This window comes from Solea solea, chromosome 17 (genome assembly GCF_958295425.1).
Source record: "Solea solea chromosome 17, fSolSol10.1, whole genome shotgun sequence".
NCBI lineage: Eukaryota > Metazoa > Chordata > Actinopteri > Pleuronectiformes > Soleidae > Solea > Solea solea.
Genome location: NC_081150.1, coordinates 15,094,071 through 15,120,588, shown reverse-complemented (window position 1 = coordinate 15,120,588; position 26,518 = coordinate 15,094,071). Strand labels below are relative to the sequence as shown.

General features: G+C 43.2%; 1 protein-coding gene across 1 annotated transcript in view; it reads left to right on the top strand.

Annotated features, from left to right (window-relative positions):
* Positions 1 to 26,518, top strand: part of gphnb (gephyrin b) — an 88,034-nt gene that overhangs the window by 17,940 nt on the left and 43,576 nt on the right. The window contains exons 2-4 of the mRNA XM_058614173.1: positions 13,301 to 13,379; positions 22,957 to 23,014; positions 23,125 to 23,217. Coding sequence (XP_058470156.1) covers positions 13,301 to 13,379; positions 22,957 to 23,014; positions 23,125 to 23,217 — 230 coding nt within the window. The remainder of the gene's footprint in view (positions 1 to 13,300; positions 13,380 to 22,956; positions 23,015 to 23,124; positions 23,218 to 26,518) is intronic.

Here is a 26,518-nt window from a genome sequence, read left to right as displayed (position 1 = left end):
TGTACGAGCGCGACTGTTCATGCAGATGCACAAAAAACGAGACTGTGCAGCCATGCCGTGGTTGTTCTGGTGCAGCCCTGGGTTTCCCTGCATCAGCAGCTTGGGGGGATGAAGGAGGAGGAGGAGGAGGAGGAGGGAAGAGCAGTGAGGAGATGTGGAGGGGAGGAAAAGCTTCTAACGGGAGGTATCAGAAATGTGCAGCTATATTGATGTCAGTGTAAGCACATTTCTATTGAAATCAATGGAGCTGCTCTTGAGCTCATTTTGGCTTCTAACAAGATGCTCACTAATGGAGCAGCTGAAGATAACACACACACACACAAACGGAGCCAAGCAGGGCTGGGGGTGGGGAGGAAAGAGGGGGGGGGGGGGGGGTTTGCCTGTGAATTGTTTAATTTATTTGTATTACAGTCAGTCAGGAATGAGTGAGTGCATTTATATCTGTCTTTCAAACAACCCCTAGTTTTACATTTGAACGGGTTGTGATGTTAATTGCATGTTGTCTGGTCAATGTGCTTTTTTTTTGCTGGTGTTCAACAAACGCAGAACTTTTCATCCCAAGTACAGAACAGGAACATTGTTCTTGTTGTTGTTGTTTTTTGTCCAGTGGCATCTGTGGCTTATCACACAGATTTTTTTTTTGTTTTTCATACACTCAATTATTTGCAAATGGCACTAAAACCTACGTCTAATCCAATTTGTGTTGGCTCGCTGCCAGAATTTAATGTTAAAACCGAAGCCTGACGTTTCTGGAGGAAAGGAGGCGGACGTTAAATACGTTTGGAAATGTAATCTTTTTAAGAGTAACAAGCATGGAAAAGAGAACCATCATTCACCTCAGTAACACTGGGATATTATAATATTTATCCTGTATGTACTCGAGGATCATCATCACCATGTGCGCTGTCCTTCTAAACTCCTCTTTGTGTCTTTTTAACTCTAATGTGTCATTTGTATTTGTTTCTTTCAAAGTAAACTGCTCGGTAGATGAGCGGCCGCACGTGCCTTACATTTAATATGTGCCCAGAAAACCCACAGTGTGCGTAAAGTTTGTGTGTGTGTGTGTGTGTGTGTGTGTGTGTGTTTGTGTGTGTTTGTGTAAACAGCTGTTGAAAATGCCACGGAGCGCTGGCTCGCTCTGGGCCCCTCTGCTATTGAAATGTCATGCTACATGGGGGAAAAAGCTGCGATACCTCATCCACCGACTACACCACCACACCACCACACATCCACCCGACGGTCACTTACCCCACACACACACACACACGCTCCTGAATGGCTATATGATAATGCCACGCCGAGCCACAGACGCATTCATCATAGCCGTTGTCATTAGAAACAGGCCTCATTATACTCAGCGCCTGTGATTTATGATTAATATTCGCGAGGGGGTGTGGCGGATCGTCAAGCCTCTCCAATCCATTGATTTCATTGAACAAGAAAAAAACAGTGGGGGGGGGGAGAAGATGAAGGGGGGAGGGGGGTGTTTTGCATGTTGAGAGGAAGATGAGTAAGTGAGTGTGTGTACGAAAAAAAAAAACGTACAACCCTATCTTTGTGAGGAGGTTTTGACCTTGCAGGGACATTTTGTCAGGGCCTCACAACTTTAAAGGGCTGTTTGGGTAGTATTTTTGTGTGAGTGGAGAAATCATCTTCATCCTTTTTTTGATACGTACCCACCAGTGACACTTGGTCCAAGGCTTGGTCCGAGGCTTGAAACTGCAACACTAATTCTGCACTTTTTAGACCCACTCGTCGGGGGACGGGACCTCATTCCTAACCCATGTAAACCGTGTCCGCCATCTTTGCTAACAGTTACGCTAACAGGATCAAGTGTCACTCCTGGGCACGCAACAAAGAAAAGAATGAAGATATTTCTCAACCCAGGGGAAACTGAGATTGGGACGCGCAATTTTTCAAATATACTAGCCCTATTCTAGTAATGCAAAGCTAAATGCAAATCGGTATTAAAAGTATTCCTTTAAGGTTCTGGTAAGGGTTTGGGTAAGGCACTTTGTTGGGATGATTAAGCTTAAGGTAAGGGGCCAGATAATGCGTTATGTCTATAATGTGTCCTCACTAAGACTTAAAAAAACAAGTTTGTGTGTGTGTGGACGTGTATTTGTTACTTCTTTAGGACCTTGTCTGGCATAAACACTGACCTTGTCGGGACACGTTGTCCTTATTGGGACCAAAACCTAGTCCTAATGAGTCAGAATCTCATTTCGGAGCAACTGGTTAAGTTTAGGGCTATAAGACTTGGATTGTGTTGACGTTAAGTTAAGTGTTAAACATTAACTGGTTATGGTTATGGTTAGGGATAATGCTTTGATTAGGCCGTCCTAAGGCTGTGTGTGTGTGTGTGTGTGTGTGCTGATGTTGTAGCTGCAGGGACATGGCGGTCATAGCGTGGGAAATGAGAGCGTCAGTGTAGGGTGTAATATTCAAGGTCCCTCTACACCCCCGGTTCCGTAAATCGTCTCTGGAACGTCTCTCTGTGGCTTCATTAGTAAGTGTCTTTTCAATATTTATGGCGGCGTTAATAAAACATCAATACGCGAGGCCTTTGTGGAGAGCTGCGGGCTGTAAGGGTGCTGCAGTCTCAGGTTTCTCACTGATACTGGGAGGATCAAGAGCGGTTCCAGTGAGCGTCGTGCAGCGCCAGTGAGATTTATCACTGAAGGCAGACGGTGGATCGTTTTCAGACACGTGCTGCATTATGGAAAAAGAGACTTCAGATTACATGTGGATCCGGAAAACAACATTTTGCTGTTTTGATTGTGCGCAGAGTATACAGTATGTGTGTATATTACTGGCTCCTGTGCCAGGCTGCTGACTACTGTAAGTACACCGCTATTGGAGTTCAGCGTCTCATGTTTTATTTATTCCAGGAGAAAGTGACAGTAAGAGCAGGCCTCTGGAGCTTGACTGAACACTCGGGTTCAGCACAATCTTACCACATTTTACGGCACATGTGAGACTCCAACTAAGAATCAGCTCCTTATGAACTACTTTTACAATTAATCACTTGTGTCAAACCACGTCCCAAGGTGAAGTTGTTGTTTTGACCTATCAGCAGGTCAAGCCCCAGAGATATTCTTTTTAAAACAAAGACTAACAGTATTCGGGTGTCAGTGAGCACCTCAGACTCCAACAGCTGCTCAAGACCCAAAGACCCGGTACATTGTTGGGAGGCACGTAAAGTGTAGTGCCGTTAAAGGCGACATAGAATGCTTGTATCACACATATATGTTAGTTATGGAGGTCTACTTACATATATTAACTTGTTTTCATGGTTAAAAACCTCCTAATCGCTGCAAACGAGCCGATCAAAATATCTCCTCACTGACGCTCTCGTCAGCCGCGCTGTTTCAGACCAAAACCACACCCCCAGAACATGGACTGTGTTGTGATCGGCCAGCCAACGAGAGCTTTCCCACTGTCCTGTGATTGGCCAGGTACCTGGAAGTGACGTAATAGATAGGCCAGCTCTCAGATACACAGCTCCCCCTCTGGCACGGTGGATGCTCTGCATCTCAGCAGCTACAACGAGAGTAGTTCTTCTTCTTCTGCGGTTGAATGTACGCAACTGGATGTGCCCGGACTAGTGCCCGCACCAGGAGGCGCTACGGTGGTGAGAGGAGTGGTGAGGATTTCTGATGACATCATCAGCTTAGGGAAGTGCCGATCCACTTCGCAGAGCCAAGGAAAACAATACAACACTATTTTCTCAGCAGTGGCTGAACTGTGTGTTCTGAAACTTAAGGGTTTCATAAACGAGGTAATGACGCAGATACACACAAACGCAGCGTTAATTGGAGCTTCCGGTCTATGTCGCCTTTAATCAATTAGTGTTTCTCGCTGATTTCAGGCCAGCAGCCCCCAAACATTTAACCATCACCATGACTTTTAAGCTGTTAAATTAGGGTTAAAAATCTGACGTCGTTTTGTATTTCTGCGTCCACAATATCGCGGTCTGTGGATATGTTACCTGGATCAGGTAACATGTCAATACATGTTCACTACCACAAACATTGTATAGTGCAGATACTTTCCTATATTTCCTGAAAAAGACTTTACCAAAAAATACTGGTTTAAAACCGTATTGTGTGCTAGAATTACACTTTGTAGTGTGTAGTAGCTCGCAAAAGAAAACAAGCAGAGGTTTGAGGGCAGCTGTGAGGTGGGATAAGATAGGAGTGGGGCCATTTTGCATTTTCATCGTTACATTTCATTACTACATGGAGACCAAGAATTATAATTTAGTGGAATGGCAAAGTTTAATTGATTCCAGAAGAGGAACCTTAAAGGCCTGTGATCAGATGTCAATACTGATAAAGAAATATGAATAAAGCCTTAATCTTCCTTTCCTCGACTCTTATAATCTCCCCTTTAGACGTTGGCCCAAATGGACAATGAGAAAACAAATAGTTTTTCTACCAAAGCACCTTGAGGGTTAAAATGCACCTGTGGTAGTGGAAAATGAAAGGTTCCTGTTTGCTCTTCCACTCTTGGAATAGTCTTTTATGAACCCCATGTGAATTATTTATTCCTCTGCACACACACACACACACACACACACACACACACACTCCCCCCATTTTACCTACTCTCTCCCTCACTCTCCCATACCCTCTTTGCCGACAGAGTATTCCCACCACTCTCTCCTCTCCCCTTCCTCTTATTCCGTGTGGATTGCTCACCTAATCCTGTAAGGGGGGAGTTATGCTCCAGCTCACCCCCACACCCCCCAACCCCACAGGCCTTTCCTACCACCTCTCCTTGTTCTTCTTCCTCACTTAGCTCGGGATGGGGCTGCCTCCTTACTCCAAACAGACATGTAGGTGTAGAAGTTGGTGGAGCTGGAGCTAGTGATGGGTCCGGCCTTGCTGCCTGGGACACAGCTGTGAAGAACAGAGCCTCTCTCTCTCTCTCTCTCTCTCTCTCTCTCTCTCTCTCTCTCTCTCTCTGTCTGTCTCTCTTTCTCTGCACATCTGGTGTGTTGGGGGGTGTTGTCCTTGGCTCAGTGCGGTTGCCGGATTTTGGCCTGGCTACGTTGGAGTGGGTTTAGATTTCAGAAGTGGATCGGCCCCTGGGCTCCACTGGTATATTAACAAATGGTTAGAGTAACTATAAGCTGCAGTATTTTGTATTTATTTAGTTGTTAATTTGGGGGCCGATTCCTTTCCGGAGCAGGTGTCGCACTCACTTCCATTGTGTAACCTAACCCTTAATTTAGAGCTGACTTTAAATAAATGAAAATCAAGCTGTCGGTTGGCTCCTTTTCCCATGGATATAAATAGCCTTTTTTTTCCAAATCTTATCTAGAAAAGTGTTGTAGTGGGGAGATGCTTTGAAACACAGCCCGGCGATTAGGATCCCATTATTCCGCTCCACACCCCCTCCATTCTCCTGACTGCTTACAGTAAGCCTGAGGATCTGTGTGTGTGTGTGTGTGTGTGTGTGTGTGTTTGTGTGTAGCTCTGCACATGTGTATGCATTCATCAGCCTCACAGTGTGATTGAGATAGTGGCTAATGGTGAGATATCATGTGCATGGTGTTGTGGGTTTTGAGAATTTTGTATGGTGCTTGTGTGTGTGTGTGTGTGTGTGTTGCTTTTGGGTGTGTCTTTGATGACAGATGCTGTTGCTTCTGTTGCTTCCCCCACTGCTCCATTCTGAATTAACAAGGTTGCTAAGATACAGTGGGTTTATATTAGATTAGGTTATCTTCTGTTATCTCTGTTACTATATTTTACCCAGCAGTGTGAAGACTTTTTAATTTGGAATTTACTCTCACTTTGGCACTTGTGCACCATTGCTTCCCCTGGTTCCTGTCCTTTTTGTGGCTAGGATGAGCGGGTCTGAAGCACTGAAAGCCCCCCTAGTCAAATGTCTACCACACTCTATTACAATCTGAAGGCGTATCCATACCTCTATTCGCATTAAGCCCATTTAATTCTAGTCCTGGGGCCTAGTGATTCCATGTAACACAGAACGAGCCAGGAAACAGTGATATGCATTCGGTGGATGCTTATTGGTGTACAGAAATGTTGTCCCTCCCACCAGCAGATGTCAACCCAATCCAGAGTTTGACCTCCATAGTAGCTTCTCCAGGGCTGGAGGGGCATTGGCTCTGCTGTTAGCAGATGAAGAATAGGAAACGATAAAAGATGCCAAGTGAACTGCTAATGAAGGCGATGCTCCGCTTTCCTTCTACTTCTGCTGGTGCATTTGAAAATGTTCCTTCACATGTGGACGTGGTATCGTGCTATAATGATAAGTATGTTGTGATGATTGGACTTTGTTGCATTGTGATTATAAGTTAAGTTGCTTTGGAACATGTAGGACAACTTGAACAGAACAATGTGCTGATACTCTTGAAGGTGTCTTTGATGCTTTGACACAGTGTGTGTTAAAAGTCTGATTTTAGTCGGACTCTGACAGTGATTCGGTTTTCTTAATGTCATGTAAACACATTAGTCTGACTAAAATAAAGCTAGTCTTAGTCGGACTAACATACCTGGATAATGCAACTGAAGCGATGTAGACGCTTAGTCGGACTCAAGTCGGCGTTCTGCACATTCACCAAGATTTCCTTCCCGGGGTTTGACCAGGAAGTAGAAGGAGACGACGTATAAACTGTTGTCCTTTGCCTTCGTCGGACTGCGGCCTTAGCTCGATTAAACTGTGCATGTAAACGTACTGAGTGAGCGAAATGTCCAAGGTGAGGACATCTGCTTCTGACTAGGACAACTTATGAAGTGCACACACTGTGGTTGGTGTTGGAATTAGGAATGATGGATCTGGTGAGTCTGTGGAGACTGGGTGGCGATGGAGACCGCATGACAGCAACACAAGGGAACTAAGGCAGAAAGAGACAACACAGTGATTGTCCAACAAGCTAAGTGCATTGCAGTGCTATATGAGTAGATGAGATCAGCTGATGAACACCTGCCCTGGCGTGTGACAGAGAGTGCAGAATGTGTGGAAGGAGATGAAAGCCAGAAGTCAGTCATCAGTCATCATCTACCACTTTATCCTCAACCAGAGGGTCGCGGGGGGTGCTGTGCCAATCTCAGCTACATCGGGCGATAGGCGGGGTACACCCTGGACAGTTCGCCAGTCCATCGCAGGGCCACACACAGATAGAGACAAACAACCATTCACTCTCACACTTACTCCTATGGTCAATTTGGAGTGGCCAATTTACCTATCCCCACATTGCATGTTTTTGGACTGTGGGAGGAAGCCGGAGTACCCGGAGAGAACCCACACACACACGGGGAGAACATGCAAACTCCATGCAGAAAGGCCCTTGTTCCAACCGGGTCTTCTCACTGCAAGGCGAGAGTGCTAACCACTACACCACCGTGTGGCCCCTATATACATACAATTATACTATAAATAAAAAGTAATAAAATACTAGAATTAGAATTAAGATACTTCATAAGTGATGTTGAAGATTTTGCAAACATTCTTCTTCCAGCCCTAAAGTCTAATCATCAGTCAAGTGAGCTGTTTTTATATATATATATATATATATATATATATATATATATATATATATATATATATATATATATATATATATATATATTTGTGAACGACAAACTCAAATCTCTGGACTCTAATTGGAGTTCATGTTGTGTGTTCAGTCGAGAGACTGCATGATGCGGTCTGTATCTGTGGTGTGACACAGTGTTTGTGACATATCGGTGTATGTATAGCCCATTTGCATGGAAGCTGTGTGTGTGTTTGTTCTTGTATGAGTATCTTTGTGAGGACCAAACAACTTATAAACCATAGGGAGTGAGGACATTTTCGCTGTTCCTCACGTTCTGTCAACCCTTAAAATGGCTTTTTGACGGTTCAGTCTTGGTTTTAGGGTAAGGCATTTAGTTGTGATGGTTAAGGTTAGGGTAAAGGGCTATGGAATGCATTATGTCTATGCGTGTCCTCACTATGAATGCTGTGCAAACGTGCATGTGTGTGTGCGTGTGTGAGGACCAGCTATAAGGGAAAACCCCATTAGTGTGGGATCCCAGGGAGATAATGAGTGCTGACTGCTTTATGTCCTGGAAATGATTGAGTGGAACATCGTAGCAGTTTATGAATACCCTCTGCTAGTAGCTGACAGGCTGACACCACTTAGCCTGCTAGCTGGCTAAGCTAATGTGAGGAGCAGCTGTGGCCCGCAGTTCTAACTTCGACAAGAGCAGTTAGTTAACAATGTTAAGTTTGCCTGTTTTTCATGAGCCTGGCTTGCCTGCCATGTTATTTATTTCACTGCATTAAAACTTTTGTTTTTGTCTCATGAGGTGGCCAGTAATTGCAATTCACTTTTATATTACACACATTTCACTTATATACTGTAAGTACATACTGTGTTTTGGACTAGAAAGTTTTCTGAAAAGGGCAGAAAAGAATTTGCACTGGACTCAGTGTATTCCCGTTTTGTCCCACAACATAATGCACTGATGGAGGATGGAGCTTCTCAGAGCTGCTACCCCAGCTTTTTTGCTTCACTTTACTTTCATTTGACGTCATATATTTGGCCACTGATAAATGTTTCTGTAACTTTCTGGTCCACCTGCAGCTAAAAGCTAACCCCTGCACACATGCTAGTGCGAGCCAATGGGGTTACTATCGGCGCTGCAGCAGGTGCAGCCACACTGGGGCCCGTGTGAAGAGACGGGGCCTGGGATTTATAGTTTATGCTGTGCTATGGAGTTTGTGTTCCACATTCAGGGAAGGGCACCTGTCAATGAAAGTTGAACTCTGTGAGTTCCTCAGTTACATGTTGGAGGAACCTGTGTGGTTTATGAACAGAGGAGGGCGTGCGTAAAGCTGCACTCTTTTGGAGACAAATGGAAACTAAGCAGTGCAAGTTTCACAAAAAATGCCTTTTTGTCAAAGTCAGTTGTGATTTCAGCACTATGTTGACAGTGGACAGCTCCTCTGCTCTGGCTCAGGCAGGCCAAGCACTGTCCATGGTCCTGATCACTCTGCACTTCTCGTCTGTACTTTTCCAATACAATAGCCTTGGTAAAAACCTAAATTGTTATTTAATATATTAATAAATACTGTTTATAGAGTGTATGTGTGTGTGTGTGTTTGTTATTAGTCACTGTACAAGGGCCCATCTGTCACAGTCACTACATTATGCCACTGGTACTTGCCCTAGTCTGCTTTTACGCAACATTAATTCCAAAGAGCCAAGAAAGCTAAACGGACCTTTTCATTTTTGTTCTGTATTGACGTTTTTTTTTATTATCTTTTTCTGATCAGTTTTCATGTCTTGATGTCGTCCCCTGTGTCCCGATCTCCCCCTCGTCTGCCACGGGTTTGTGATTAACCCTTTAAAAGCAGCGTGTGTTTGTGTTAGGAACACCGTTCACACATGGTTGATGGTGTTGCCCCTCTGTAATGTTTCTGATACAAAGACCTCCTCCTGCTCTCCTCTCCCACTATTTTAGCCTTGGGACATCCAGTCTCTCTTTCTCACACGTATACACACACACACACACACACAGGTGGAGTCGATACACACAGAGGAACCAGAGAATTGATTTTAAATTGACAAATGATCACAATTACAGAGATGCTGGTGTGGATAGATGCGACATCAATCAAGATATATCTCAATCAATCCTCACGATATATATATATATATATATGATAATATTGTGGTATTAATATGTTATAATATTAATATTGTTTTTAGTATTAGTATTGTTTTTTTGTGTGTTTTTGTTCTGGTTTGTCTTTTTTCCCTTATTGTTCCTGATACAGCGACCTTAGGTTTCGTGAAAGGAAATCAAAGTTATTAATGTCATTCACATGCTTTTCTTGCTTTTTGTATAATTGTGGAATTCCCAAGTCCAGTAGGAAACTACAGTGGCCTTCGTATACCAGAGAGATTGTTGTTCTTCTTTGTAAGTTTTTGTACCAAGCTTCCATTTCGAAACATGAAATACACACTCTGGCTGTTTTTGTCCGCTCAGGCCTCCGTTGACACATGACGCCACCAAATTCATTTTATTTTAGAGCAATTGTACACATTCACAGGCATACTTATAGGTAATGTATTACAGTTTTGGAAAGAAACCCTCTTAAATGTTACCGTTTTGCACAGTTAGTGATTGTATGTAAATTCAGGTTTGAAACGGACTGTCAGGAACTGAGTCTTGGAGCCTTAATCAGTCTGTCTGGCCTGAGCTGTCTGTCCCCCTTGAGATTATCCAGCCATGTAGAAGCATTAACCTTTAGCTCGCTGTGAACAACAGGGAAAGAAAAGAACCCCTCTGGCTCCTCACTTCTGTAGTTACCAGCGATGGAGTGGCACTGGCTTGTTGGATCTGATTGAATTCTAATCCCGTCGAAGGGCCAGGAAGTAAAACTAACCTCCGCTTTGATGAGTTAGTCCGAGGTTGCTCCCACACTGCGGCTGTTGGGGGACAAAAGAGATGGCGCAGTGCCTCGGCCGAGCTTGGGATGAAGCGATGAACGTGAAGCTGCGTTTACCTGGGGAAAGTTTTGTGGGCGGAGCTTGAAAGATGAAGGAGGGAACCGCGGCACAAGTTCTTTTGCACCTTCCCCCCCCTTTCCTTCTCTCCTCCATCCATTATCGCTCCCTTTTCCCCTCTTCTCTTACCGTGTATTCATCTTTTGCACAGGATCACATTAATATTCCTTTGAAGCCTGTTTCAACTGCAGCCAGAGCTCCCTCTCCTCCACTCTCACTCCCCCCCTTTTCTCCCCCTCTTGCTCTCTGTTTCTTCTCTGAGCTGGGGGATCTCTATCCCACCATCTCTTCCAACCAGTGCAGGGAGGGAGGGGCAGTAATTTTTCTTACCTTCAGGCAGGAGATCCCCCTTGTTGCACGTATGTACACGCACACATGTGTGCACAAACACGGGCAGCGGTGGCGATGGTGGTGGTGGTGGGTACCGATGCCTTTGACAGAGCATGTTGATTGGTTCAGAATCGTTGCTGCCTCTTGTAGGAGAGTGGAACGGCTATTTTTAGATCAAGGGGTAGCTGGGAGAGAAAGACTGAGGAGAGTTTCGGTGTGTGTGTGTGTGTGTGCGTGCGTGCGTGCTTGCGTGTGTGTGTGCGTGCGTGCGTGTGCATGTGTTTGTAATACCGCAGTCTTAAAGGAAGTTCCCTCTTTCGCGCACACACACACACACGCACACACGAACACACATGCACTCTTGCAGCAGTGCCCCTCTAAAGCCAGGCTGGTGTGTATTCCATGTGCTTGCTCCCCCCTTTCCACTTCCTCCCTTAACCTTTTTTCACACACACACACACACACACACACACCCTGCTGTCTTTACGTCTCTCTTGTTTCTCCATCTCTTTCTCTCTCTCTTTCAGAGCTGGCTCAGTGTGCAAATGTCAGCACTCTCACATTTATTTGCCAGAACCCAGAGCAACGTCCTGTACCCTCTGTTTACCTCTGTCTCCACTGTGTTGCCCCATCGCCTTCCTTCCTTCCTTCCTTTCTTCCTTCCCTCCTAAACAATTTTAATCCTCTCTTCACCTCAATCTTCCTTTACCCCCCCCATCTTGCCATTTATACTCCTCTTTTTCCTGTTGCATCTCTTACTTCACACCCACCCCCCTTTTGCTACCCCAATCCGATCCGATTTTTTTTACACCATTCCTGTCTTCATCCGTCTATTTATCTAATTCCTCCGCCCTTCCTCTCGTTCATGGATCATTACATCGGAGTAACACCGTGACATTTCCAGTCTTGTGTATATCCAGCGCATCAAGTTTAAAAAAAAACAAACAAAAAAACTGTATTTATTTTTTTATTAACTCGACCACCGTCATCACTTCCCCTTCCGGTGCTTCATTTTGCGCAAGCATGACGATTTACGTACGGGCCCCCGTCAGATCACAAGACACCTCGTCTCTCTCTCGCTCTCCATTCTCCTCTCACTTTTTTTTTTTTTCCATTTTCCTCTCCCCATGTCTTTGTCTTCCTCCCTGTCTCACTCTATTCATCACTCTATCCGTCTGTGATCACCACGATGACTCATGTGGCTCGCACCTGCTCTGCAGTCGAGGGGCCGACTCGTTTTTGTTTTTTTTATAAGGAGAGGTTTGAGCTAATGAAGGTGTGGCTTCACTCGGGCTCCGTGTGATCAGAGTGTGTGCGAGACGAGGAAAAGGGGAGGGCGTCGGTGTTCTGAAGTGGCTGAATGTGTTATTTGCATCATATGTGGTGTTGAAAACACCATGCAGAAGACGACCCTTATAACACCTGAAACTATGTTCCTTTATTTAGACACAATGGACGAGTCCTGTATGTATTTTCAGTCTTCAGTCACGTGTGAACTATGGCTCAAATCAGGGATGTGGAGATTCTTAGAAGTACGATAGTACGCTTTATTTGTCATTGCATACAATTCAAAGAGATAATGTTGGGTAACCATAGTCAAAATATTGATTTGGTGATATATCGTAAAGTAAACATGGTCCCTGCCAGTTTCGCTCACCGAGTGTCGCTGCTTGTAGTTGGGTGGAAGTTAACCTTGCTGAAGATGAGGGAGTTCATGGTGGAGAAAGCTACGTTAAGAGATACATAGACTTTTGTGACCTTTGTTCTCTATGTTGAGTATAAACAGAGAAATCCTGCACTCTAAACTGTTCATGTTAGCATTTTGTCTTCTTCAGTGAGAAGGATATCGTGATGTGTCGCTATACGATTGTCTTGCAATTATATGCAAGATGATCAAGGAATCGTTGTATCGTGATATTATTGGTGTCGTGGACGATGTATCGTGAGGTAACCTGGGATTCCGACCCCTTCTAGTCAGTACATAAGGACAAAGAAGTGAATTGCACGTCAACGCCAACGTGTGGTCATTGCGGTCAATTCACTCGTGCTGTGGCAGGAAGCCAGAGAATCAGTTAATACACTATTTTAACTTACTCACAGGACATTTTCTGGTTCTTTTATGGTTAAAAGAAACACACACACAAAAGTCCAGGCGGTCATCTTGAGACTCCGGCGTTTAAAGTGTTAAAGGTTTCACCTGCTCCAACACACCTGATTCAAACGGTCAGCTCGTTAGCAAGCTCTGCAAAAGTCTGATAACGAGGCGTTCATTTGAATCAGGTGTGTTGGAGCAGGGAGTCCCTGAGGACCAGGGTTGAGAAACTCTGAAGTGTAAGAGTATAATACTACGTGTTTTGTAAAATACCTGTTACACAAAAATGTATTTTACATTGCTAATGAATTTCTCTGCCCTCTCTTCTCTCTGTGTCTCTCCATATCTAGTGAGCGACAGCTGTTTTCGGAACCTCGCGGAGGACCGCAGTGGCATCAACCTCAAAGATCTGGTACACGACCCCTCCCTGTGAGTACTGACCATACACAATCCAGACGACAAACAAAACAGTGTGAATGAAGCGCGGGGACTTTTCTTTCACACGACTCAAACAAAGAGGCACAGGTTCTCCGCATGCGTGCGTCTGTGTGGAAGCCACCTTCATCTTCTTTTTTTCTTTTTTGCCCGCGCGTAACTAAGAAACTAAAAATATCCCTTCAGCAGCACAACATGTCGGGGTTCGGTGTCGCCCTGTGGAGAGAAATTCCCAGCATGCATGGCAACAACAAAGGAGCCGCAGCACTGCTCTGTTTCAGGGACGCCTGTTGGTTCCGCTTGCGAGAAATGATCGTTTGCTCGAATAAAAACAAAAGGGAGGATGAAACCGACCGCTGTTTATTTATAGGACGGCAACGTAATCTGTGACAGCGGCGCGTGAAAAACGACAGCCTCGTCACAAGTGAGTGATAAGTCCAAACACACACACGTTAACACTGTTGTGCAGCTTTAAATATGATCCCTAAAAATGAACAAGGAGCCATTTGGACACAAAGCCTTTATCCTTTAGCCTCTCGTATGTTTATAGTGGCAACTTAACCAAAAACAAAAGGACCTTCCTTGCCACTTTTGCAGGACTTTCTGACTCATTACATCCAAGGAAAAGGTGAGAGTGACGTAAAAATTAATTCCACAGAGCCTAAACAAGCTCCCGTCACGTTCACTAAAAACTATCACACTATACTTAAATCTACGTGAGTGACGAGACACTATAGTTACAGATACGGTCGTAAAAAACTGTTGCATCCTACCAGGTGCGGATGTAGGGCATGTGAGGCCCAATGAGGGACAAACACAGTTTACCTCAATTACTTCATTAACGTTACAACAGCAGGACAATTAAACCATTTAAAGTGCTAAATATGACCAAATGCCACATATATATTACTTTTAATTATGACTCTAACAATGTGTTTAGGTGTAGGTGAGACAACACGAGGCAAATTTATTTTTCCTGCAAGTCAATTGATATTGCATGATGTAAAATAAGGCCAAATTGTGACGTATTGGAAAAGTGTCAATACAAGACAACGCAACACAATTTACCACCAATTTTGGAAAGAGAAAGAAAATACATGCCATGAGTGTCTAGTCCGGTCAAGAGGGGGCCGTTGATATGGAACGGTGTATACTTCACAATAAAAGCATATGAATGGAGCAAAATAAATCTATTATAAATATCAAAACAGAGAAATAAATCTAAGATTAAGTAACTATAGTTAATCTATACTAGAAAATGTTATTCTGTCAATGTTCTAAGAGGATGTCGTGGGCCATGTTTTCATTATAGCGTGACAATAAAGTGGTCGGCCACATGTAATCGATTGGGGGGGTTACATGTGTCCCGGGGGCCGCCGGTTTGACTCCTTTCTGTATTTTGTACCATTGAAGCATAATCCAACACAGTTAGTGAGTTAACCTGTCCACATAATTTTGGCCATTGATATTTTATTGTAGCAAAGCACAGCAGAAGAGAAAAGAAATTTACTCAACACTATTGTTCTCGTCTTACCTGCCTTTATTTATTTTTTTATTCTTTAATTTTCTTTACAATCTTACTTCCGTTACTCTACTTTATTTTGCAGACAGACAGACAGACAGACAGACAGCAGCCTTCAGTCTGTCATCCGCCAACACTGTGTTTTAGTCGTATGTGTGGCGTTTCCAAAAAAAAAAAAGCAAACAGTGCTGTATCTCAGAAACTGCGACTGAAACACTGCAAAAACTGTCAGCCAGACTCGCGAAAACCTCAGACACGCTTCTCTACACATCCAAGCCCCCACTTCCCGCGCAGCCCATTGATTTGCCGGAGCTCCTCTGCTCCCCCTGTTACTGTATTACAACAGTCGATATCACTGAACTGTCACCAGCCCTCCCCTCCCCACACCCCCACACCCCCCCCTAAACCCACCACCGTGAGACTGATCCACGCTTGGCATGTCCTCTACGTGATGTGTATTTTTAGGCCGATGTGTAATGTGTGCGTCAGGTCCACGAGTGTGAGGGCGTCGTGAGCGCCACGCGCCGCGTAGTGATCCAGGATCACCGCGTGTTAATTTGTACAGAAACTTTATGTTTGTATATCTGCTCGGGAACATGCTTTAATCCACGTCTGTGTTTGCTTTATACCCAGAATCTCTATGAACCTTGTTAAATTACACACAATCAGTCATGGCAGTCACAGAGTCAGAGCTTTTATCCACTTTATTTATTTATTTATTTACTAGTTTTTTGTTATTAGTTGACCAGTTTTTACTCTAGAAGCAGGTTATTTATTGTTAAGTGTCTTCATTTCAGAACACTATGTAGGGGTTTTCCACTGTACTCATTTTAATTCATTTTAAACATTTCCTTTTATAGAATAAATTCACAGCAGATATTTAAAATGTTGAAACCAAGAGAAGGAGATTATGGATTTATTGGCTTTACTGTGCATCAATATTGGGAGATACTGACCCTGTTAAGCCAGATTTTGTCATTTTTATGGTTGTATTTCAGGTTATTGCATCCATTTGTAGAGTGAATTTGTGATCGTTCATAGATAGTGTAAAGAACCGTTCAGTTATTATTTTTATTATGAGAATTATTTGTGTCAGTGTGACAACATCTGTATCAGATATCAGCCAAACTGTAATTTTAATTGATTTTGATCATTCATTTTCATAATCTTTGAATTTTATTAAAACGTTACAATAAAATCCAACACAGATATAACAAAACACACAAAACAAAATGTGTGTATCAGCTGTGTGATGCACAAATGTGTATTTTAAGAAGAAAGCAGCTGGTGAAGACTCACACGTGCAGTTCTTATGTTCACCTGTGTGAAAGTGGTTTTGCACGAGAAGACGAACGCCATCACCGGCGACGAAGTGCTTGTGTTTGAGAGCTCATTTACATTTATGGGGTTACAAACTGGCTCGGAAAACGTACGTTGATTTATGTGACGATTATTTATTTGGATAAGAGTCACGGCTTCCGAAGCTTCCCAATTTTGAATTCAGCTCTAACGTTGCTATGATAAAAGATAAAAGGGAACTGTTTGTGTATCTGATAAAATTAAGGTTTTGCATATATTCATTAAATAAATGTGATGGGCTGTTGACAGTTAATGAAAGGCTCAGTTGTGGCCTACTTATTTTTGCTTGGCAGGTTTGCTGATGTAAGGTTTGCTGGCTTGGTTTCCTCGTTCTCCACAGACTTCTCAGTGATCACTCAGGGCCTCGGCGGTTCACTCATTCCTCCAAAATAATAACACTGCGCGTGGACGGATGTGTTCTAACAGCAGTAAGCTGATAGGGTTAAGCTCGGATTAAACGCGGCGCTGTTGACCATTAAAAACCGGACAAGAGGACGAGCGGCTGTGGTGTTGGCGTCCTCTGTCCGCCCCGCTTTGTTGCACTGATGGTAGCTGACACGGACGGCGCTCTGGCTGACCTCGTTTGGCCCGAGACTCATCCGCGTCTGTGTTAGTCCTCCACACCACACCGCCAGTCAGCGTGCTCCATGGATTTGACCAGCCGTAACGCCTGTGCCCTCAATGTGCCACAGCTGCAGTGACGGAGGCAGAGAGCGAGGGTGTGAAGGAGGGTGGTGGTGTGGTGGGGTGGGTGGGGTCACAGTAGGACACGTAACATAAACTCTATTAATAGTGTCTCCCACATACAGTACATATAAGTGTGTGTGATCAATCAATCTGCCCACGTTTGTCGCACCGGAGCATAAAGAGGAGTTTCAGGTGGATAGAGAGAAAAGAGAGGCAACTCATGATCAAGGACACACTTTAGGCAGAGATTAATCTGAGTGTAAATTTGCCTTAATCCCATTTATACCCCTTTCCCCTGCCACTTAGCCCCACCTTGCTGTCTTGCATGTAAGTGTATAAGTGTATATTACATGTTGGGGTAACAGAACGTTATGAGATATTTCCCAGATTAACCAAATCCAAGGAAACTGACGCCGCCATCACAAACCTACTATAATGTTGGTTACCATGTTGTGTAACTACGCTACAAAAACACTGGTCCACCCATATTCCTGTGTGTTGTGGAAAGTGGACACAGCTGCATAATAATCCCAAGAGTCCATGATAGTGACATAACATCAGCTGACAGGGAGTTCTTGTTGGGTCTGCTTACGTGACGACATGTCACCTTCTTGAAGTTGTGTCCCACATTTGATTTAGGGCAGGGGTCTGCAACCTTTAGGAGGAAAGAGCCATATATTTGTCCCCTCTCCACCCAAATAAAATTAATCTGGAGCTGCAAAACGTTTGTATAATTTCCCGCAAGGGATTGATAAAGTATATTCTATTCATATAAAATAACAGTAGTTGGACGAGTGAAGGACGAGTGAACGTAACCCACTTTCAAATAAGTGAAGCAATATTTTGATTGTATGGAGTTCATGCTTGAGGAAAACCTGCCTGGCATAAACGGGTATGTGGATCCAAAGATGGACAGGACTCTAAATGTGTACTCTTATGTTCACATGACTGCATGTAAGTGTCGGGAATGGCTTCACATATATCAAACACAAGTTTGTCAAGGCTTTTTAGTATTGTACTTGACATAGACATTGGATGTGATGCACCCAAAGCTTCTAGTAGCCACTGCAGAGGGGTTGAAGAACCACATGTGGCTCTAGAGCCACAGGTTGCAGACCCCTGGTTTCAGGTTAGGCTTAGCCGACCGTAGGCCAGGAGGTAGGATGCGGTGGTCCACTAACCAGAAGGTGCAAGGTTTCTTCACTGGGTTACCTTGTCCATGTGCCAAAATGTTCTAGGGCACAACACTGAGCCACAAACTGGCCCTGATCAATGTGCATGAATGGATTTAAACTCTTGTGTGACGTTTCAGGGGTGCAGATGTACTGTAGTCGGCAAGTGGACTTGTTTGGGGTTTTCAAGAAAGTAGGATGTAGTGTAAAGCACTTCACACAACATACACATACACACAACATAGCATGTTCTTCTTTACTTCCATTATCAACATATTTGGAGCTTTGTCATATAGCTTGATCAACAACATTTCCCCATTGTGTTGTTAGGGAAAATCTAATCCAGTTGCAGTTACATTTGCATCAATCTCTGTTCAACCACCGCGCAACAAGTCATCCACTTGTTTGGTCGTATGACACGCGACGTCGCACAGATTTTACCTGCAGTTTAATTTAAACACACACACACACACGAGCCGAGCTCGTTCTGCCACAGATTTAAGATGTTGTTGTTGTTTAAGTAGGACGCTGTCAGCAGTGACAGATCGGAACCAGAATGACATTTATTCTGTAAATAAACGGAGCACATGTCGTGGCAGCGCGATGATCTGCAGAATATTTTAGTGTGTTGTGTTATGTGCTATTGGCTATGAGAGGAATCATGGGAGTAAAGTCCCTCGCTGAGCAATCAGAGCTCTCATCACGGTGGGGGTTTGAAGAAGTGGGCTACTCCATTCCTCCTCCTCCTCCTCCTCTGCATCCATCCCTGCGTCGTTCTTTCATCAGCTGACATGTTGAGAGATGACCCCTTGAGAGCATCCCTTCATATGGACAAACCAACAACTCAGCTGTAATGGGCTCGACTCCATGCTGCCACCGGGAATGTGGAGATGGAGATGGCCTGGGCTCTTGTCTCCTCCCTGGATGGAGTGTGTGTCCAAGACGGCGAGAGAGAGAGGGAGAGAGAGCGAGAGAAAGAGAGCGAGATTGAGTGCCGTGTACAAAGAGCTTGTATTATTAATGAAATTACTCTGGCAGATGGGTCTCGTCTTGGAAGTGTCCCACAACCACTGAGATTTGCAGCTGGCTCACATGCACACTCATACTTTCCCTCTCTCCTGTTAAGTGTGCCTCTGACAGTTTATGCCCCCCCCCCCCCCCCTTTATTCCTCTCTCTCACTCTCTCTCGTTCTGTCGTTCTCTCTTTATCCTCTTCTCTGTGCTCGTCTTTTATTCATAGAGAGATTTCGGCTGTGGCGTTGAGGCTTTCAGGCCAAAAAAAACATCGCTTTGTCAAAAACCCACCCACCTCCTTCCTCCGATTATTCTCATTTTTATTTGAATGACTATTTAAAATAATAATATTTGTGCAGATCTGTGAGAAACAAAGTTGTTTTCTTCAGTCTCTTCAAGAGAATATTTAATCTAAAATGTTAATTTGACACACATTTTGGCTTTAAGAAACATTGCACCTCCTGCGATTTGAAAATGGCAGTATTGGGATCTTGATAAAAATGACACACATAGGTTTGTGCAGCTATTCTTCTTAGCACACTGCAATGACTTCCATTCCATTGTACAGACTAAACTAAGCATTATGAGAAACCTTAACTATAACCAGTTAATGCTTCACCCTAACCTTAACCAAACCACAATTCAAATCTTAGTAATCTTAATCCCAAAACGTCACCAGTTCCTCAGAAATGACGTTCTGCCTCATTAGGACCAGGTTAAAAAAATACAAGTTACGATAGGAAGCTAATAAGTAGTCCATATGTATCCATGAGGTACATTAGTCCTCATGAAGACCATGTAGATCATAAGGACCAGATTGTGGTCTCCATGAGGACTACTTATACTGTCTAAAGGTCAGTGTTTATGTCAAAAGGTCACACAGCTATACTTGAAATGTCTCTTATTGACATGTGTTCATTTAGACATCATCACCAACGCATTAATGCCTCACTCTAACCTTAACCTAACCACAATTCAAATCAATTCAAACACCTGACCGATGATATTTCTGAAATGCGTCGTCATTGATCCCAGAGGTCAGAGAACTATGGCCTGACTCACTGGTTTGAAATGATAGAAAGGCAACAGTAGCTCAACAACAACTTCATACATCCTTGAGATGCAGAAGACTTAACCATTTGAATGCACAACACGTCGAACCTTGAAGCAGATGGTCTACAGCAGCAGAAGACCACACCAGGTGCCACTTCTGCCACTTTAATTTAAGTGGCTGGTGAGTGTGTATACACATGAACACAATGTAGCATGCAGTCTTGTATCTTAAAGTACCTTAAAGGGATAAAAGTATAAGTATCTTACCAGAAAATCACTTTGGTAGAAGTTGAAGTCACTTTTTTTATAGTATTACTTCAGTAAAAGTCTTCAAGTACATGACATTTACTGTAGAAACTTAGAGGAGTTAGGTTAGCGCCATGGTGGGTCAGTGGTAGAGAGAGTTGTCTTTCAACTGGAAGGTCGTGTGTTCGATAGCAATGGAATGGGTGAAAACTGTAGTGTAAAGCAGCTCATCGAGACTAGAAAAGCTCGATATAAATACGGACCATTACCAACTCTTCTTCTTCTTCTGATTTTATTTGGTAGTAACGAGTAACAACAAAGATAGTTGGAGTAAAAGCTGTTAGAAATACAAAAACCAAAGTAGAGCTACGTGAATTTTGTACTAAAGTACAACTCTGGTACTGCAAAACTTGAAGCACATAATTAACTTGTGTATGTAAAACTACTTTGCCTGTAGTGACAGAAAATACATGAAAGCGTTTTATACAAACACATCAGCAAGTTCTACGTCTGCTTCCATACACATTTTATAAACCTAGATTACATACGTACATGTATGAACAGTCCATACGTGCTTGAGTATGCACGTTACACTGCGTATTTTGTCATTTTTGTCGTATTTTGTAACATAGTACTCCACTTACCTACAAACAGAAAAACTGTCCAGTCAACAGCATATTGCTTCTTACACGCAGAAATGGCATCCCCCAATAGTTACACACACGCACACAAAAAAAATATGCAAACATTCGCTGGCACACTCTCTCACAATGAACAACACAGCAATTAGAGGCTTTAGACAGGAGGGGTTGCCTAGGAAACGGTGGGAAGGAACCCTAGTTATTTGTGTTGAGCATATTTTCATTTGGGCTGAAACGGAGAGGCGTAAAAAAAAGAAAAGAAAAGAAAACCCAGGAGAGGGAGAGAGGTGATTTGTCCTGACAGCTCCTTTACTCTCCTGTGGTGTTACACACACACACACACACACACACACACACAAGTGCACATGCATGAACACATATAAAGCCAAAAACTCCCCTCCCTCCCTCCCTCCCTCCCAAACTCATCAAGAGAATTAAATCACCCGTGACATCACAGTGATGTCAGAATGGAAGTGTGTTTCTCGTGCTTCTTTCTGACTTCTCTGCCCCTTTTTGTCAAAAAGCAGACAGCTTCTCCCTCTCTCTCCCTCTCTCTCTCTCTCTCCCCCTCTCTTTCTCTCTCTCTCTGACTTTCTGGCTCCAGCTCCTCACATTCTTGCTGCAGTATTTTGGTGTTGTCTCGCATCGAGCATCTCTCTCTCTCTCTGCTGCTGCTCCTCTCACACAGTTAGGAAAAACTGAGCAGAGCCGATGGATTTTTTTTTTTTTAAGTCAATGAAATGATGTCCATGTGTGAACAAGTCGCATTTGTCTCCGTGTGTTTAAACGCATCCAGGGGTGGAAAAAATAGCAGATGCTTAATGTTGGTGGTGGATTATTTTAGTGCGTGACGCGGACGGGGAAATATGATGCAGTAGCCTCCTAAAAATAGTGCTCCTTAAAAAGGAGAAGGAAAAAAAAAGATAGAAAAGGGTTACATAAGGGGTGTCTGTGCTGAGAATTCACCTTGAGCCTGAGGTTGTTTTAGGAGGATGCCATACCTAAAGAGGCCACAGGAGGTCGCCATGACTCGCTGTGGATGCAGCAGCAGCAGCAGCAGCAGTAGTTCTGTCCTTGTCAGGGCTTCCTCCTCCTCTGTGGGCCAATCCTGTGGAAAAGCCTTTTAGAGAGGATGTTCAAGGGCATTTTGTCTGTTTTGTTCAGAGTCTCTGACGTGTGTTTTCAGTTCTGTGTTTTTATGATTTCTTCTTTAAAAGTCTTGTTGGAGCCACGGTATCCTAAGTCTAAGTCTGATCAGAATTTAGAACAAATTTCACATATTTCTATATTATAAGTGCAAAAGATGCAACTGTAATGTTTTTAAAAGACGATGTATCCAAAGCAAGCAAGAAGAGTTATGCTAGGGATGAATCCACACTGGGTGAGAGTAGAGCCGCTGCAGTCTGCAGACATGGTTTGAGGATCTGATTAGGATTTCTCCTGGGTCGCCTCGCCTTCCTTTGATGGTTTTCTGGGAACGTCCACGCCGGAGCTGACCTCAGGGTCGACCCTGAACTTCCCGGAGGTGGTTTTATCTCCTGTTTAGCCTAGGAATGCCTCAGGATCTTCCAGGAGGAGCTGGATCTTTCTGCATTACCCTGCTTAGCCTACTGCTACCATGACTCAACCCTGGATAAAAAAAAAATGGATGGATGGTTTGTTCAGTCCCAAAATGTGGACTACTTCTAGTTCTCTCTGGCTCAGCGTCACAACTGTTATTAGAAATTCCACTTTTGGCAGCAGGTTGTTGAAGGTTAAAGGGTTGTCGTAGGAAACATTGACCTCCCTGTTGATCCCCACGATCCATTTTGTATTTTTGCTTGTTATTTAATCTGGACACAAATGATTTTTATGTGTAATCTGTGTTTCTTTTTTAGGTTGGGAGGGATGATCTCGGCTTACAAGATAGTACCAGATGAGATAGATGAAATCAAGGTATGTAACTCTCTCTGTCTACTGTGTATATGTGCAGTATTTTTTAGTATATTGCTATGATTTAACCATTAACTTGTGTGTATTTATGTGACTGTTTGTACTGTTTGTAGGAGACACTGGTGGATTGGTGCGATGAAAAGGAACTTAACCTCATCCTGACCACCGGAGGCACAGGCTTCGCTCCGAGAGACGTCACGCCAGAGGTGGGTTTCCACGCGCTTAGATCACAAATCTATCTGTACAAAACAACACAATCAAAAGGCTAGAGTTTTAAGAATGCTCCAGAAACTATGGAGACCTTTGCAGAAGTGAAGGGATGTTCTTCTTTGTCTGAGCTTCACCTTTTATACTAACTTAAAAAAAAAAAGTCACTTCAAAGAAAAGATTGTTATTTGTGTGGGTTGTTTTTTTTCATGTTTCAACGGCAAATGAAAAAGGTCGTTCACGTTCGTCTCAGTAATAAGGGGGAACTCTAGGGTTTATGTATGTGAACAATGGAAGTATACAGTTCATTTTCATTTTAATTGTTCTTCTTTATAGTATATAAGTTGATGTTTTTCATTTTAACTCTATATCGCCGTAAACAACTGAAAATCACATATTTATTTTATTTTAGCCAAATCCTTCAGCGCTTGTTAGGCTCACAGTTTTATTTTCTTCTATATCGCTGTCTTACCACATCAGATGCACCTTTGTTTAAACATTTCAGACAGTATAAAGCAGAAGTGTGTGTATTCACGTGCCCCATATGCAGACACGCGTTGGCGACAGGATTTGATATGTGTACTTCTCATTACCGTAACTCCTAGACCGTTTGTGATATCTAGAAAATTCAAAAACTATGGACTGGCGATCTGGATAAAGCGGTAGAAGATGGATGGATGAATACTGGAAAGCAGAGAAATAGAGCTTTGCACCCATATACCTGTCATTACAGTAGCCCTTATCATGTCCGCGGAGCGACCGTCCAATCAAAGACTAAGATTCACCAGCACGTGACATGTTTGTAACGTCCGCCTCTCAGTACCGTAATTCCTATGAATAACTACCAGATAACGAAAGTGAAAGTTATCTTGGGGGGAAAAAGGGACAGAAGCACTCACTCAATGAACATTTTTTGACAATTCTACAGCCATAAAATCAAAATAGTGATGGTCATAAGAGGGTTAAACACAGTAAACTGCACAGTAAAGACGGAACAAGACTGTGTAGGAATATACTACACTTTGTCTGTGTCTCTTTCCTGTCCCTGTCTCGTCACACATTGTACAAAATATTAAAGGATTAGAAGCTCTTCAGCAACAGAGGGAAGAAACAGCTGTCTGTCTCACACACACACACATACAAGCAGTTTGGCAGGGGATGAGCTGTGGTTTTCAGCAGTATCATTGGCTCTCATCAATCATGGTCGACAGCAGCAACCTTTCTGGAAGAGGGGGGAGACACGTACACACTTTAGTCCCTGATAATACCTGCTATCTGATCCAACCCTAGTGTGCTACAGACAGCAATATCTCTGTCTCTCTCTCTCTCCTTCTTTCTTTTCTCTTTCCAGTGTGTGTTTGAGGACTGCACAGGACACAGATAACTGTATTTTGTGCAGGTGAAAGTGGGACAGATCATGTGACACCGCGTGGCTTTACTGCTGTATATTTTTTCTGTTATTGTGTGATTCGTCTCAATTCTCTCTGAATCATCCTGAGTGTCTTTATTGGGGTTTTTTTTTTACTTTGATTTTTATTTCTATTAGTTGTTTTTGCAAGCAAATGTAAGAAAATGATGAAAAATGTCAATCGTGGTTTCCCAAACCCCAAAATAATGAAGTATTAAAACATCACGTCGTGTCCACAAATCAAAACTATTCAGTTGACTGTCATCAAGGGGCATTTAAGAGGCTGAAATCAGAAAACTCCGATTTTATTTGTATAAAACAAAAAAAACAATGGGATATCAAAATAGTTGGTAGCTTGATGACTACTGTCAATATGTCATCAAGTTGTGTCATATGCGTGTAATTAAGAGAAAATGTATTGTTTCCTTAATCATCCGGGTCAACTCATCTGCGTCTTCTTCTTCTTATCAGTGACTTTATAAGATGTATGATGATTTGAGTAAATCCAGGCTCTCCTCTCCTCTCCTCTCCTCTCCTCTCCTCTCCTCTCCTCTCCTCTCCTCTCCTGAGTCCAAGCCCACGATGCTTTGAAGTCCTCCCTCTCCTTCCTCTCCCTCACTAATGGTGTGTTTGAAGTATCACTCAACTCAAGGGCACCCAACACACACAGCTGGAGGAGACTCATTTCTGCTATCTGTAACATCAGGAACGTACCGCGTCAACAACAAGGACACACGTGTATTCTACACACTCACACATGAACATAAACGCGTCTGTTGGGCACATCGACATCCCCAAAGAACGTTCCCCTAAGGTTCTCCTAAGGTTACTTCCAACCAAACCAAAAACTAACATTTAGAGAATGTTCCCTTAACGTTGACAGAACCAAAAACTGAAATATTCTCCTGTGGTTGCCTCGTGGTTTCCACACAACATTCCTCTTTGCTTGTTTTTTGGTATTTTTGTTTACAGCTGAAATAGAACCTTCTCAGAAAAGTAACATTAGGAGAACGTTCTAGGAACCAAAAGAGAACATTCTCTGAAGGTTGTATGAAGGTTGTGAGAAAGCAATGTTAGGGGAACATTCTGGGAACCTTTAGAGAACGTTCTGTAATGGTTGTATGAAGGTTGTGACAAAGTAACATTAGGGGAACCTTGAGAGAACATTCTCTAATGGTTGTATGAAGGTTGTGACAAAGTAACATTAGTGGTTACAGGAAAGTTCTGGGAACCGTCAGAGAACATTCTTTAAACATTGTGTGACAGTTGTGACAAAGTTACGTTAGGGGAACGTTCTGGGAACCTTCAGAGAACATTCTCTAAAGGTTTTATGAAGGTTGTGACAAAAGTGGTTACAGGAAAGTTCTGGGAACCCTCAGAGAACATTCTTTAAACATTGTGTGAAAGTTGTGACAAAGTTACGTTAGGGGAACGTTCTGGGAACCTTCAGAGAACATTCTCTAAAGGTTTTATGACGGTTGTGACAAAAGTGGTTACAGGAAAGTTCTGAAAACTTTTAGAAAATAATCTCTAACGGTTGTATGAAGGTTTTGACAAAGTAACGTTCTGGGAACAAAATGTGCAACCAAACATTTACATTAGTGGAAATCTATATATTTTTGTTCACACAATGTCGTAAAATGACTGTTCTTCCGTTGAAGTCCAGACAAATGTGCTCGTCATTAGGACGTTTAATTGCACACGTCGACCAAAATAAAAGACATATTCCTGTATCGATTTCAAAGAATACATGAGCCGTGATTTGCCAATGGGCGGACGGGGAGGAGACGAATCAGATGAGTGCGTCCGGTGATTGGAACATGACTTGTGTTAAATCATTATTTAAAAGGCAGTTGTGGTGTTTTAGCTCAAACATGAGGCTAATTTATCAG